This window comes from Schistocerca cancellata, chromosome 8 (genome assembly GCF_023864275.1).
Source record: "Schistocerca cancellata isolate TAMUIC-IGC-003103 chromosome 8, iqSchCanc2.1, whole genome shotgun sequence".
NCBI lineage: Eukaryota > Metazoa > Arthropoda > Insecta > Orthoptera > Acrididae > Schistocerca > Schistocerca cancellata.
Genome location: NC_064633.1, coordinates 361,629,661 through 361,645,054, shown reverse-complemented (window position 1 = coordinate 361,645,054; position 15,394 = coordinate 361,629,661). Strand labels below are relative to the sequence as shown.

At 41.1% G+C, this 15,394-nt stretch overlaps 1 protein-coding gene across 1 annotated transcript; it reads left to right on the top strand.

Annotated features, from left to right (window-relative positions):
• The first annotated feature begins 7 nt into the window (after positions 1-7).
• Positions 8-5,386, top strand: LOC126095580 (uncharacterized). The gene is made up of 3 exons (XM_049910356.1): positions 8-814; positions 1,002-1,066; positions 5,250-5,386. Exons 1-3 carry the CDS (start codon positions 45-47, stop codon positions 5,384-5,386), a joined length of 972 nt encoding a protein of 323 aa, XP_049766313.1. The 5' UTR covers positions 8-44.
• Positions 5,387-15,394: the final 10,008 nt, after the last annotated feature.

The window sequence follows — 15,394 nt, the reverse complement described above, 5'->3', positions numbered from 1 at the left end:
TCTAGTATATTATACGAGACGTTTGCTCTGCCATATGGCGTAAAATGAAGTCAAAATGTTTTCGCGACCTCTCGAAAGATCTATGGCTTGCCTCAGCTGAACGATTCCATAAGAGGGCCAACTTTCCTCATTGTGTGGGTGCAGTGAACGGGAAGCACATCAGAATTGTAAAACCCACTTCCAGTGGTTCACTCTACTATAATTATAAGAACTATTTTTCCATTCTGTTGTTAGCTGTTTGTGATTCGACATACAAATTCTTATTTATAGACGTTGGAGCATATGGAAAATCGTCTGACTCAATTGTGTTTCGTAATACAGTGTTAAATAATAAACTACAAGATGGTACGCTAGATTTACCTGCACCAAAACAACTGTCATTATCGTTTGAAAGACCTACGCCATTCATGTTAGTAGGAGATGAAGGTTTCGGAATGTCAAAATTCATTTTGCGCCCTTATGGTGGAAAGTATTTAGACATTAAAAAACGTGTGTTCAACTATAGACTGTGCAGAGCTAGAAGGTACATCGAGTGTACTTTTGGAATTCTTGCAAACAAGTGGCGCATTTTCTATCGACCACTGGATGTTAAATTAGATGTGGCAGAGTCTATTGTGAAGACATGTTGCCTCCTCCATAACTTTGTGCGTGATCGTGATGGAATACAGTTTGAGGATACGGTAACTATTCAGGGATTGCAGGACATGTCACCTTGCTTGGTCCGTGGAGGAAATATTGCGAACGGTATCAGAGAAGATTTCGCATACTACTTCATCAGCCCTGAAGGCGAAGTGCCATGGCAGCTGCAAAAAATGTAAGTGCTAGAAATGTTATGTGAACATTAATGTCGTTAGGCCTAAATGTTCATTGGAATTGTATTTGAAATGTGCAGTGTTCAATTATTACCATGTTAACTGTAACAAACCATACTGTTGCGTTCACTGAACTGATTAAAACTTGCAATTAAAATTATAATTACAATGCACTTTTTTGTATTACAGTTGTGTGTACCTAATTGAACAGAACCCAAGCACGAGCACTGTTCTCATTCGGGTGTCAAAAACTTGTAAGTCAATAGTATTATGGTAAATAAATAAAATTCATCATTATAGTAACAACATATGCGTAAATTTCTGTTGTTTTGATTAATATTTTAACTGTATTTTTCGGACCATAAGGCGGAGCGCCTTATTAGACTACGAAAAGACGTACCCTTAATTTTGTTGTGAAAATGTTGAAATAAAACTATTTATTTTATTTTACTTTCATTCGCCCTGTAGGGGTGAGTACATGGTTTCTGCGCTCATCCATTTTGTCAATTCTTCTCGCATAGAGACTTCATAACAGTACACTTGCTATTGGTAATGCAAAAGAAAAGGGGTGAGGGATAGCATTCTCCTTGTAGGTTATTAACCTCCTAGCCTCGTACAGGGGTAGAAAATATATTTCGCTATTCTTGTGGTCCGAAAAATACCGTATTAAAGTGTAGAAAGAATATAGAACTTACCAATTTTGTTTCTTTCATCTATGCTCTTTTCATCGAAATGAGGCACAAATTTCGTAATAATTTCTTGCCACACTTTCATTTTCATGACTTTGTTACTGTAGTCATCGCTTTTCATATCCCAAATAACGGGACGACTTTCCACTTCACTTATAAAATCTTCTGTGTTGATGAACTCTAAACTCATGGCTGCACTGTGTGGAGAACCACTGGCCTTAGCAACGGCTGCCTGTCTATTGGCAACTCTGCACTGCTGTGTCTGTGATCGGTGTCCCAGTGTGAACACTCCAATACAAGCTAATGCATGTCCGGCGGTGAGCGCAGCGAACACAGTGTCGGTGTCCGTCACATGTGGCGAGGGTGAGTCACTGCTGGGTCACCGTGACTCGGTGACTCAGTGCAGTGTCCCGGTGTGAATGCCCCAATTCATACGACTGTATCTCTATCAGTGACCGTCACCGGTGACCGTCACCGGTGACCGTCACAAGTGTCCCAGTGTGAAACGAGCCTAACCTTTACGCTAACGCACCTCGTCTGACTACATAACGCAATGAGGACTATAACACCGCACGCAAAATACTGACAAACACTGTTGGTATGACTATGAATACTCACGCTTCGTCCAAGTACAATAGGAAATAAACAATTACCGCTGTTCTTTATTGCGAAAAAGCGGTTCGTGAGAGTGATACAAACACCTTTCCTTGCTATCGCCTGAATTAGGAGTCTTATTGCTTGTTTGGTTTAATTAATTAATAGAATATGAAGCAATTGGTATAAAGAATGCTTTTTCCAAACTTTCTATAAAATAATGTCTGTTATCAAGACATTGTTTTTGTTCTATTACTTTATTTATGACCGAACGTTTCTAAAACTAAAGACACTCGTCCATGCTCTGCACTGCAGTCGAGATGTGGCAACGTCGTTCACTGTTCATTGGCTGACTGTGTTTTGTGACGTCAGATACGCAGAACGAACCTAAACTTGGCCACCAACATAAGTGACGCGCACTTTAGTGCCACTACGAGGAAGCAAATTAGGTTTGCTTTAAATACACGCTGAAACTGCTGTGTGCGTTAGTTACCTTTGATACAGAACAAGGTGAGCTGATGTTAGTCAAGAATGCATTAAAGGCGACAGAAACGTTATTGTCGACACCTTGTCAACACCCCACTGAGTCTGAACGATGTCGTGTTATACGGCTGCGAGAAACTGGATGTTCCTTCTGCGATATTGCAGAGAGACAGGGCAGGGATGTAGCCACGGTGCATGACTGATAGCAGCGGTCGTCACGACAACGTGTGGTCGCAAGAAGACCAGGGTCCGAACGGCATGTAACATTACCGAGAGGGAAGACCATCGTGTTCGGCGTATGGCTGTGTCACATCGTAACTGCACCTGCAGCAGCACTCTGAGCAACAGTTGGCACCACAGTGTAGCGTGCACTCCACTGAACCCAACCCACCACCATTTACGACATCAGTGGTGTTAACCGAGAGTTCACTGGAGGGCAGGATGGAAATCTGTTGTGTTTTCTGATGAAAGCTGATTTTGCCTCAGCGCCATGGCTGGCCGTGTGTTGGTTAGAAGAAGGCCAGCTGACGACCTGCACAATCTATGTGCTGGACAAACTGGACTTAAGCTTTGAGTTATGGTCTGGAGTGCAATGTCGCAAGAGCATTCTCGTGATTATCCCATGCACCCCGACTGAAAAACTGTACTTCAGTCTGGTGATTCGACCTGTTATGTTGCCATTCATGGAGAGCATACCATGAGGTGTTTTCCAACAGAATAACGTTAGTCTACACACCACTGTTGTAACGCAATGTGCTCTACAGAGTGTCGACATTTTGTCCTGGGTTGCTCGATCACCAGATGCGTCCAGTCGAACACCTATTGGATATCATCGGACTACAAATCCAGCGTTTGTGGATACCATCCCTACATTGACTGACCAAGTGCAACAGGCATGGAACTCCATCCTACAAACTGAAGTCCTGCACCTGTACAACACAATGCATTCAGCATTCTGGCGGCTACATCGGTTATTAATGCACCAGCATTTCACATTTGCAGTGGCTCATTTCGCACTTATATTAACCTGTAATCTTGCAGTGTTAATTACATAAATATGTTACCTAAAGACATGTTCTACATTAATTATTTTTTGGTGTTGCGATTTTTTCCGTCAGTGTAATTTAAACCGTGAATTCCAGAATGAGATTTTCACTTTGCAGCGGAGTGTGCGCTGATATGAAACTTCCTGGCAGATTAAAACTTTCTGCCCGACCGAGACTCGAACTCGGGACTTTTGCCTTTTGTGGGCAAGTGCTCTACCATCTGAGCTACCGAAGCACGACTCACGCCCTGTACTCACAGCTTTACTTCTGCCAGTACCTCGTCTCCTACCTTCCAAACTTTACAGAAGCTCTCCTGCGAACCTTGCAGAACTAGCACTCCCGAGTTCGAGTCTCGGTCGGGCACACAGTTTTAATCTGCCAGGAAGTTTCATATCAGCGCACACTCCGCTGCAGAGTGAAAATCTCATTCTGGAAACATCCCCCAGGCTGTGGCTAATCCATGTCTCCACAATATCCTTTCTTTCAGGAGTGCTAGTTCTGCAAGGTTCGCAGGAGAGCTTCTGAAAAGTTTGGAAGGTAGGAGACGAGGTACTGGCAGAAGTAAAGCTGTGAGAACCGGGCGTGAGTCGTGCTTCGGTCGCTCAGATGATAGAGCACTTGCCCGCGAAAGGCAAAGGTCCCGAGTTCGAGTCTCAGTCGGGCACACAGTTTTAATCTTGCCAGGAAGTTTTTTTAAACCTTGTATTATTTTTTAAATTCAGTGTCTTTAAGGAAATTCCAATATGGTTATGCAATTTAAAATGGTTAACCTAAAAACAAGTATCTTCTTGAGATTTAATAACTATAAGAAATTTAGGACGGTAGCTACCAGCTATGCAGTAAAATTTATAATGATTTGGTTAACTACAATTAAACGGAAAATGCCGTATAACAGCCCGTCGCCAACTGCTGTTTGTGAATCAATCTGTTTAATGGAATGGGTATTAAACCTACAGCATTGTGCGCTGTAATGATTCCAAAATCTGATTCAATCTGCACAGCAGCTTTACAACACAAACTTTTCTACACTGTAAAGGTGTTCTAATCAATTTGGCCAATATTGGGAAGTCACATAATTCTCAAGATTACGATAACCGAAGAATGGAACAGCTTTGCTCTCCAAAATGCTCTAAGAGAATACATTATAACTACTCTCATTAATCACAATGCAACAGGAACACAGACGCTAAGAAATTTCACTCAATAGCTTGGTGTCAATTCACGTTCATAAGTTAGTTACAAAATACCGGACACACAAAGGCTGTCATGCATATGCATTGCATTACATTCCCCCTAACTGACAGCGTACGACATAATACAGACACCACCGGAATCAATTACCATTTAAATTTATATTGTTTCCTATAGTGGAAGAGAGCTGCTTATACAGTTCTATAGTCAATCTACAAATGAGTCACACGCTGGTAAACCACATAAAAACCGCAGCACTTCGTTACACGAATATCAGTTTTAGTCCTGACAAGTATCCATGTCGATTAATACGTGCACACTCCCGGTACAGACAGTTAACATCAAAGTGCTTGAAATCCAGCGATAGGTGTTCCACTGACGAGGGCCACACAGTACATCCCAGAACCTGCAGGTGACCTGGTATACTATCCCAGGTGGCCAGGCGCCTGAAACCCACTCCCATAGCCACGTCACAAGTGGTCCCGGCTCGCCGCGCTTGCACTCAGTGCTGGTGCTGACTTCCTGGTGCCTGGCTGAAACACCACTCCACGACAGCCTCTCGCCGGTCTGATCACTGCCCGCATGCACCCTCTACCACTCTCTGCACCCTCTACTCCATCCCGGCGTGGCTCTGTCAAAGATAGCGACAACCGTCTGGAAATAAGTTCAATAGGAACCCACATGTCTCAGCAGCCAACCCTCCATTTACACGTCAAGCTGAAAGCCATGGACCGAGGCAGTCTGATAGACGCAGTATTTCTTGACTTCCGAAAATCATTTGACTCTGTATCGCACCTACGCTTACTTATCGAAAGCACCGTCATAAGAGATATTGAGCGGAATTGAAGACTGGGGTGAGAAATTTTGGTAGGGAGAACGAAGCATGTTATCAGAGATGCAGAGTAGCTTTAACTCCGTGTGTGCTCCAGGAAAGTATATTGGGTCTCTTGCTGACCAAGTTCTACATTGACATTGCAGACGATATTAATAGTAACCTCAGTCTCCTCGCAGATGATGAAGTTTTCTACAATGAAATGTAATATGAGAATAGCTGCGCAAGTATTCAGTCAGACATTGATAAGTTTCCACAGCTGTACTAAGATTGGAAACTCGCTTTAAGTGTTCAGAAACAAGCAACTGCGCGCTTCACAGAACGAATAAACTTAGTATCCTACAATTGAAACAAGCTGCAGCTGGAATCGGTCAAATCATGCAAATATTTGGAGGTATCAATTTGTATTTTATCATGCTTTCCAAAACAAGAGTGGGTAGTGAAAACCGACTAATAATACACTGGCTGAAAATTCACAGAGAACTTGACAATATGAGACTGCTTATAGGACTGTAAACGCTGTGACTTGGATGCATCCACTGGTTCGGCTGGGAAGGCTGTCATAAGCTGTTTTATCTTCTGAGGCTAGTTGGCTCACAACTGTTGTAACTGGACCTTGATACTGACACTGGGTCACAACTGACATCCGAGGGGGTATTACACATGTTCCATGAGAGACAGATCTGGGGATCTTGGTGGCCATGGGAGTACCTCAATATTACACAGGCAGTTCATAGACACACGTGCCATATGTGGACGAGCAATGTACTGCCGGAAAAATGAGAGGTAACACGTGATGACCGTCACGCACTGTTGTGTCATCAGATTTGCCTCCGTCACTACCAGCCCTGACCTGAAGTCGTACTCGACATTAGGTAAATAAACTTGTCACCTGATGATACAACTAACTTTCGGAAACGTGTTGTAATCAATAAAATGTGTAAGGCATTCTATGGTGAATTTAAACAAATTGCTGCTCTGTTTGTAGCCATAAAATATTACAAAATTTGCATAAAGCGCAAATAAATTCCTGTAAAGATCGTGGGCTTCTAACTTACCTAAGATCGATTTTGAATTAAACTTTTTCTACATTCCTCCTGAGATATAAGTGTATATAAGTGAATATCGTAAGATCAAAAGTACGTAAATACGTTATAACAGCTCATTAAAGGTGTTGCTAGATAGTCCACAGTACACAAACTAGCTGCTAAACGAAGTTAATTGATATAACGGAAGATACTAGTTTTTGCTTATAGAGATGATACAGCTGTCACTGAACGAATCAACGAATTTTATTGCGTTACCCCTCAAAACAAAAAAAAGTAATTTTTAAATGCAGAGTCAAAATGAAATACAATTTTCCGTTTAAGTTACTAAAACAGAGAAAAAATTATACTTACTTTAGGCCAAGCCTCAGTTATAAGACTATTATTACTGGAATACATATTTTATTTTGTAATGATGCTATTAGTTATAGGGAGGAATAAGCGATAGCGTAGAGGCATCTTTTGAAATTGGAATTATTGAGCGCTGTTAAAAAAGAAGTGGTCAGATAAAATTTTAAATATATAAGAAACTATCAACCTCGATTGCGGTAATGCAACCAACCTTTACCTAGGTTTCAGTCCAAGTAATTGAGCCTTCTTCAGAAGATATGTCTGATTCTTTAATATGTCGAAGAGGGCGTGGTCTAGAAATAAAACTAAAACAGACTGTTTTAGTTTTATTTCTAGACCACGCTCTCGTAGATATTTTATAGAATCAGGTAAATCTTCTGAAGAAGGCTCAATTACTTGGGCTGAAACCTAGATAACGGTTGGTTTCATTACCACAGTCGAGGCTGATAGTTTCCCATAAATTAGATTATCACTATTGCTGACTGGGCTGTTGAAAGTAATAAAATTTTACCGTTTCATTCTGTATATGAGAAAACACATCTGGAAAACCTGGACAGATAGACACATTGTTGAGCGCTGCAAGAGACACGACGGAAGTGAACTTAATACTCGAGTAACTATGGAACGGTAGATGTTAAATGTTGCATGGAAAAGAGTACGCGACATATGAGAGGGGGTGGCAAAGATTTTCCAAAATAATGGTTTAACAGGTATGCAGGGACGACGTCATCAGCGCGAGCGCCCAAGAAATTAATAGCATCAAATGAATGACAGGAATGATGAGCAGTTTCAACAAAAACATCGGGCTTAAGATACTGTTTCAGTCACTTAAGACAAAGGGCTCATATGACCGCAGGGAAAGGCGATTTAAGATACAGTCCAGTCCAGTAAAGTGCATAATAAAAATTACCATGGTAAACCATACAATTTATACGTCTTTGTTGTGAAAGTTAGTTCGTTATGCAGGTACAAGTCACAATAAATTATCTTTTGAATGCTGTGTGCTCTTTATTATTTTCTTTAAGATACAGATATATCATTAGCTCAGTTCTACATCTACACTTAACAGAATATAATGATACAAAAAAGAAAACAATTTCCTCATGTTCTGCAGAATATTTCCTTTTTGATATATCTGTATACATTTAAAACTTAACTTATCGTTACAGCATTGTTGTGCACAGCAATGCTAAACCGCATTATGCTTAAAATATAATTAGAAAAGTTCTTAGAGCTGCTGGTGATACGTACGTACCAAGATCACAGTGCTACCTTCCGCTTACAGACACTTAATACTATAACTGTTCAAATGGTAGGATCCTTAGAATGGATATGCGATGAGTTGAAGTTCGAAACGCTTTATCAGTATATCACAGTCTATGATTATTTCATATATATGTATAACTAACCCATTCTGAGAAACATTGCTTCTAGAAATGTTTACATTTTATTAATGTGTGAATTTGCTGTATTGTTAACTCTAAACTTACAGTTGCTACAATTTTTTCCTGAAATCTGTATAATTAATTTCATGTACAATGAGTTGATGCGACAGATGATTTAAAATGGGTGTTGTAAGCTACTAGAACAGCTAATGGCGATCCTTACCTTTACAGTGCGGAATAGGACCAGAGCAGCAACTGTAAACCTTGAATTGCTTCCAATCATACGCGCTAACTTAATTGCTCCGTAAACGACTTTACAACTATACGACTCACACCCTGGTATTTCTGTTTTGCAGAAAAACGGCGTAGATTTTATTGGGTTTCCGAGGACTCGGGGTTGGCTGGAGCGCTGCAGTCGCGACATTCCTGGCTTCGAGGCAGCCAACGCCGAGGGGGCGAAGCAACTCGGCCAAGTTATCAGCAGCCGGCTTCCGCCAAACGCCCTGGCTCTCTGAGCAGAACAGCAGGCGGAAGACGTCTCAGCACTCAAAGAAAACTAACTAAACAATTTCCTTTGACCTTGTGTAATTTATTTATTTATTATCGAACAATAAATTTCGTCCAGTATGTCTTCGCATTCCTTGGTGTTTATTCACGCACCCGTCCAGAGATAGCCACAAAAGCTTTGTCATCATTAAGTCCGCAGCTCGTGGTCGTGCGGTAGCGTTCTCGCTTTCCACGCCCGGGTTCCCGGGTTCGATTCCCGGCGGAATCAGGGATTTTCTCTGCCTCGTGATGACTGGGTGTTGTGTGTTGTTGTCCTTAGGTTAGTTAGGTTTAAGTAGTTCTAAGTTCTAGGGGACTGATGACCATAGATGTTAAGTCCCATAGTGCTCAGAACCATTTGAACCATTTTTGTCATCATTAAACTTGGCGTTCTGTACCTAATCGCCCTTCAGTGCGCCCCTTCCTTGCAGTGATGGATTTGGTTGCAAAAGTTGTCATTTTGGCTGCTGAGGGAACGTTCCACCTCAGCTCTGATAGATCTACCAACGACGCAGTATAACGTTGAAACATCTCTCTGCTCTTAAGATACGCAGCTCTTCACAGAGAGTCAGTCTGCCGATTCTTCGACATTTAGACTTTTTAACGCACTGAAAGTATCTGTACCATCTGAGAACTTTGCCATATTTTGGCGGTTTCCCAAGTCTATCACAAAGGAATAGATGGCCTCCATCCAAAGCATTAACGTTCAGAATAAAATTTAGAACAGTCTGTATAACTATGTTTGTATGAACCACCGGTTTTAAGGAGTCCGACTAAAAATTCTCTGGAAAAACTATTTTCACCAGAACACAATACATTCATTACTGGGATCCTAAACAAGCATCTGACTGCGTAATGGTAATATCACAGTCCAACACACACAATCTCGCCACTCACTGTTGTGTTATCGTCTTACAGTTGGAACAGCACTAGCGCCCCTAACAGGATGAAGGTTAATGGTTTTTTAAATTATTTTTCTACTTAATTAAAGTAGAAGTTGCTATATTTTTGCTTTCGAAGCGTTAATAAATGATCAAGAGACATGAATGACCGTGAAAGAAACAAAAACAGGCTAATCTCCCTCATTCAGTGACAATAACTACAACTTATTTGTGAATTAATTGCTACCAAATATGTGTATAACAGCAGCTTAGTCCGCTGAAATCAATAGAATACAAACATATATTTTATACTTGAGAAGCATACACTGTGGTGAAAAAAGTCACGGGATACTTCCCAATATAGTGTCGGACCTCCTTTCACCGCACTTACTGAAACGTATTGACGTGTCATGGACTCAGTAAGTCGTCGGAAGTCCCCTGCAGAAATATTGAGCCATGCTGCCTCTATAGCTGTCGATAATTGCGAACATGTTCCAACTCTTTTCGTAACTGGTCTTTCCGAAGGTCGACTTCTACCAATTTTTTGCATTGTTCTCTAGGTAATTCGTGTTAGTATTTTATTAACATGACTTAGTAGTCTGATAGTTCAGTAATTCTCACACCTGTCAGCCATTGTTTTCTTTGGAATTGAAATTATTACATTCTTCTTTAAGTGTAAGGGTATTTCACCTCTGTCATAGATCTTGCACGTCATGTGGAATAGCTTAGTAATGACTGACTCTCCCAAGTACGTCAACTGTTCTGAGGGGGTGTCGTCTGCTCCAAGGGCCTTGTTTCGGCTTAGGACTTACAGTGCTCTGTCAAATTCTTCTCGCATTCTTCTCCCGTCTGTTCTTCATCTACTTGCTCTTCCCTTTCTACAATATTGCCTTCAAGTTCATTTCCCTTTCACGATGCTTCTATACACTAAGGTAACAAAATTCACGGAATAGCGATGTGCACATATACAGGTGGCGTTAGTATCACGTTCACAAGGTATAAAATATCAGTGCATTTGTGGAGCTGTCATTTGTACTCAGGTGATTCATGTGAAAAGGTCTCCGATGTGGTTATGGCTGCACGACGGGAATTAACAGACTTTGATCGCAGAATTGTAGTTGGAGCTAGACACGTGGGTCATTCCATTTCGGAAATAGTTAGGGAATTCAATATTTCGAGATCCACAATGTCAAGACAATACCGATAGTATCAAATTTCAAACGGACAACGCGGTGGTCGACCGCCTTCACTTTGCGACCGAAGGCAGTGATGTTTGCGAAGAGATGTCAGTGCTAACAGACAAACAGTGCTGCTTGAAATAACCGCAGAAATCAATGTGGCGCTTTCGAAGAACTTACCCTTTAGGACAGTGTGGCGAAATTTGGAGGTAATGGGCTATGGCGACAGACGACCGACGCAGTGCATTTGCTAACAATATGACATCGCCTGTAGCCTCTCTTGGGCTTGTGACCATATTGGTTGGGCTATAGACAACTGGAAAACCGTTGTCTGGTCAGATGAATCCGGATTTCAGTTGGTAAGAGCTGTTGATAGGATTTGAGTGTGGCACAGACCCTACGAAACCATGGACCCAATTTGTCTAGAAGGCGCTGTACAAGCTGATGGTGACTTCATAATGGTGTGGGCTATGTTTGCATGGAATTAACTGGGTCCTCTGGTCCAGCTGAACTGATCATTGACTGGAAATGATGATTTACGGCTACTTGGAGACCATTTGGAGCCGTCAATGGACTACATGTTCTCAATCAATGATGTCGTGTCACCAAGCCACAATTGTTCGCACTTTGTTTGAAAAACATTCCGGACGATCCTAGCGAAAAATTTGGCCTCCCAGGTCGCCCGACATGAATCGCATCGAACATGTATGGGACATAAACGAGTGGTCAGTTCGTACACAACATCCTTCATCTGCAACACTTCCGCATTTGTGGACAATTGTATAGACAGCATGGCTCAATACTTTTGCAAGGGACTTACAGAGATCTGTTGAGTCCCTGCCACGTTCAGCTGCTGCACTACGTCAGGCAAATGGACATTTGGACATTTGGAGGTATCCCATAATTTTTGTCTGCTCAGTGTATATTCCTTCAACATTTGAGTTTTCTCTTCTTTGCTTAGTGCTGGTTTTCCATCTGAGCTATTTATATTCGTACAGCTGCTTCTCGTTTTTCCAAAGGCTTCATTAATTTTCGTGTAGAAGTCAACTTTTTCCCCTAGTGATACATGCTTCTATAAACTTACAATTGCTCTCTAGCCATTCCTGCTTAGCCATTTTGCATCTCATATTTGACACTTGATTTCCACTAGACCGTGCCTTTTAACTTATTTTAGCCTCTGCTGCCTTCAGTATTTCATTTCTAAAAGCTGTTGATTCATCTTCTACTGTATTCCTTTTACTCCCTTTCAGTCAATCGTTGCCTAATGCTCCCTTTGAAACACTCAACAACCTCTGGTTCTTTCAGGTCCCATCTCCTTCGTATTCTACCCTTTTGCAAACTCTTAAGTTTTAATCTACAGTTCATAATCAATAAATTATAGTCGAAGTCCATATCTGCCCCTAGAAATGTTTCACAGTTTAACAGTTTAAAATCTGGTTCTCAAATCTCTGTCTCACTAGTACATAACCAATCTGAATCTCTGTATTACCATTAGGTAGGCAATCTGAAATCTCTGTCTTAACATTACGTAATCAGATTGAAACCTACCAGTGTCTCTTCCTCGTATACAACCTTCTTTCATGATTCTTAAACCAAGTGTTAGCCATGATTAAATTATGCTCTGTGCAGAATTCTACAAGGCAGTTTCCTCTTTCACTGCTTTCCCGTAATCCATATTTTTCTATTATTTTTCCTTTTCTTCCTTTTCCTACTATCGAATTCCAGTCGCCCATCACAATTAAGTTTCCTTCTCCTGTAACTATCTGAAACCTTCTTTTATCTCATCAGACATGTCTTCAATCACTTCATCATCTGTGGAGCTAGTTGGCATATAAACTTTTATTACCGTGGTGTATGTTTGCTTTTTGCCTATCTTGGCTACGATAATGTGTTCACTATGTTGCTCAAAGCAGCTTAAAAATGGTTCAAATGGCTCTGAGCACTATGGGACTTAACTGCGGAGGTCATCAGTCCCCTAGAACTTAGAACTACTTAAACCTAACTAACCTAAGGACATCACACACATCCATGCCCGAGGCAGAATTCGAACCTGCGACCGTAGTGGTCGCGCGGTTCCAGACTGAAGCGCCTAGAACCGCTCGGCCACTCCGGCTGGCAAAGCAGCTTACCCACTTCTCTGATTTCCTATTCATTATTAGACCTACTGCTACATTATCTCTATTTAATATTGTATATATAACCCTGGAACTTCCATAATTTATAAGCCTGGAACTTCCATATTAGGCCTAAATAAGAAGACACAGTACTAGGAAGCTAAGAGAAAAGTGGTCACTTTCGAAAGTAATTATCGTTTTAGAAGTAGGTTCTAAATTGAAACAGCATTTTTATGTTTGAAAATAAATTGTTTGTAGCATATACGACGACGATTTTGTTCACACGTCCTACCTGTCCCAGAAACACGCAGCAACAGAACCAACAAGTATCGGGTGTCACTTTCCTGTACCTGCACCCGGACTAACTGATTCACATGTTACGCATATTAGTATTGCTATCTTTATGTAGATTATTTTGTCTGCTCTTCATTGTAATTATTGTTTTTGAACAAAAGTGTCATTTGCGTTCGTCTCATTGCGTATTTCTCTCAGTCCCTTTCTGTACTTGTGGTAGGGCGTTCCTTCCTCCACCAGCGTGTTTAACAAGTGCTGGATCGTCGCTGGTGCACGAGGCTGGGGTGTAATACGTCTCCTCAACGCACCCCACACGTGTTCGATGGGATTCAAGCCGGGAAGGGGTGGGTCAGTCCATTCGCCGAATGTCCTCTCGTTCCAAGAGCTCCCCCACCTGCTCTCTGTTCGACGCAGTTGCGCTTTGTCATCCATAAAAATAAAGTGAGGGCTGAATGCACCCGAGAAAAGACAGTACAATGCTACAATAGTGTTGACCGGTGACTGTACCGTGTTCAAAGATTTGGAGATAAGGACGCCCATGTGACGTTATGCCTCCCACGTTATAACACCTGGCCATCAAAGCGACCTACTTCGACAATGTTCCTGGGAGCATTACATGTTCCCATCTCTCACCACATGTGGGTATGTTCAGTATCTAATCTCACACTTATTCTGTACCATCACATTGGAAATACTTCTGTTCTCTTCTTGTCTGAAACACTTATCGTCCAAATTTCACTTCTGAACAAGGCTACAGTCCAGACAAATACTTCAGAAAGGCTTCCTTACAATTAAATGGTTTAAGAAAGCTTTTCTTGCTATTGCAAGTCTGCATTTTATATCCTCTCTACTTTGGTCATCATCAGCTATTTTGCTACCTAAATAGCAAATCCCATATAAATTTTTTATTGCCTCGTTTCCTAATCTAATTCCTCGGCTTCGCCTGACTTAATGCGACTATGTTTATTAACTTCTTTTTACTCTTGTCGATATTCATCTTATAGTCGATTTTCAAGACACTCATTTATGTTCAGATGTTTTTTCCAAGTGCTTTGCCGTCTCTTGCAATGTCTTCGGCATAGTTAAAGATTTTGTATCTCTTCTCCCTGAACTTTAATTCCCTTTCCTATTTTGTCTCTGAATTCCTTTAGCGCTTGTTTAATTGGCATACTGAATACCGCTGAGTATAGGCTACAGCCATTGTCTTACTCACTTCTGAATCACTGAACGTTTCCTGTCGTTCGACTCTCATAACCGCAGTCTGATTTGTGTACAAGTTACAGTTAACTTTTTACTCCATGTTGAAACACGTATGTAACATAGCAGCGATGGCGAGGCATTGTAGCATCTGTGACCAGAGAGTATGCGCTTGACCGCGCGTGTTGCGAGCGGTTCTCAGTCTGTCAGTCAGTCGTTGCGAGTCTGTAGCTCTGTCTAGTTGAGGGCAGTACTCAGTCAGTTGTCGTTGAGAGCAGTTCTGTAGTAGCCGTCATGCAGAGCAGTCGGTCAGTAGTAGCAGCCCAGTGCGGTTGTGTGATGTAGTCTGTCGGCAACACTGGTCAAGATGCTGAATAAGGTATATTGTTAATTAAGGTAATCATCAGATAATTTAAAGTTCATTTATTGTAATTAATTTCCAACAAGTGCCCCAATAATAATTTGATTTCAAGCTAAGCATTTTTAATAAACAATTCTCTTTTTTAATAATATTTCCGTTGCATTTCCTTAAAGAAAAAATTTCCCTTAAAGTAACAAAAAATATATATATATAAAAATTATATTTGCGATGCATTTCCTCCAAGCTGTGCGCAACAATAAGAGCAGAAATTTGACTAGCAGTTACAATGAGGTAAGAATTTAATTCTGATTTTTGCACAGGGCCAAAGACCGATATTTCGGTTTAATTGAATTATCATTATCACTGAAGTTTCATTAGTACTGAATTGTTTTTC

Excerpts from the sequence above, each read along its gene's own strand:
- LOC126095580 (XM_049910356.1), top strand. The coding sequence starts at position 45 with ATGAAGTCAAAATGTTTTCGCGACCTCTCGAAAGATCTATGGCTTGCC. Across the intron at positions 815-1,001 it reads CCATGGCAGCTGCAAAAAAT|TTGTGTGTACCTAATTGAAC; the intron begins GTAAGTGCTAGA and ends TTTGTATTACAG. Across the intron at positions 1,067-5,249 it reads CATTCGGGTGTCAAAAACTT|GTGGCCAGGCGCCTGAAACC; the intron begins GTAAGTCAATAG and ends ATACTATCCCAG.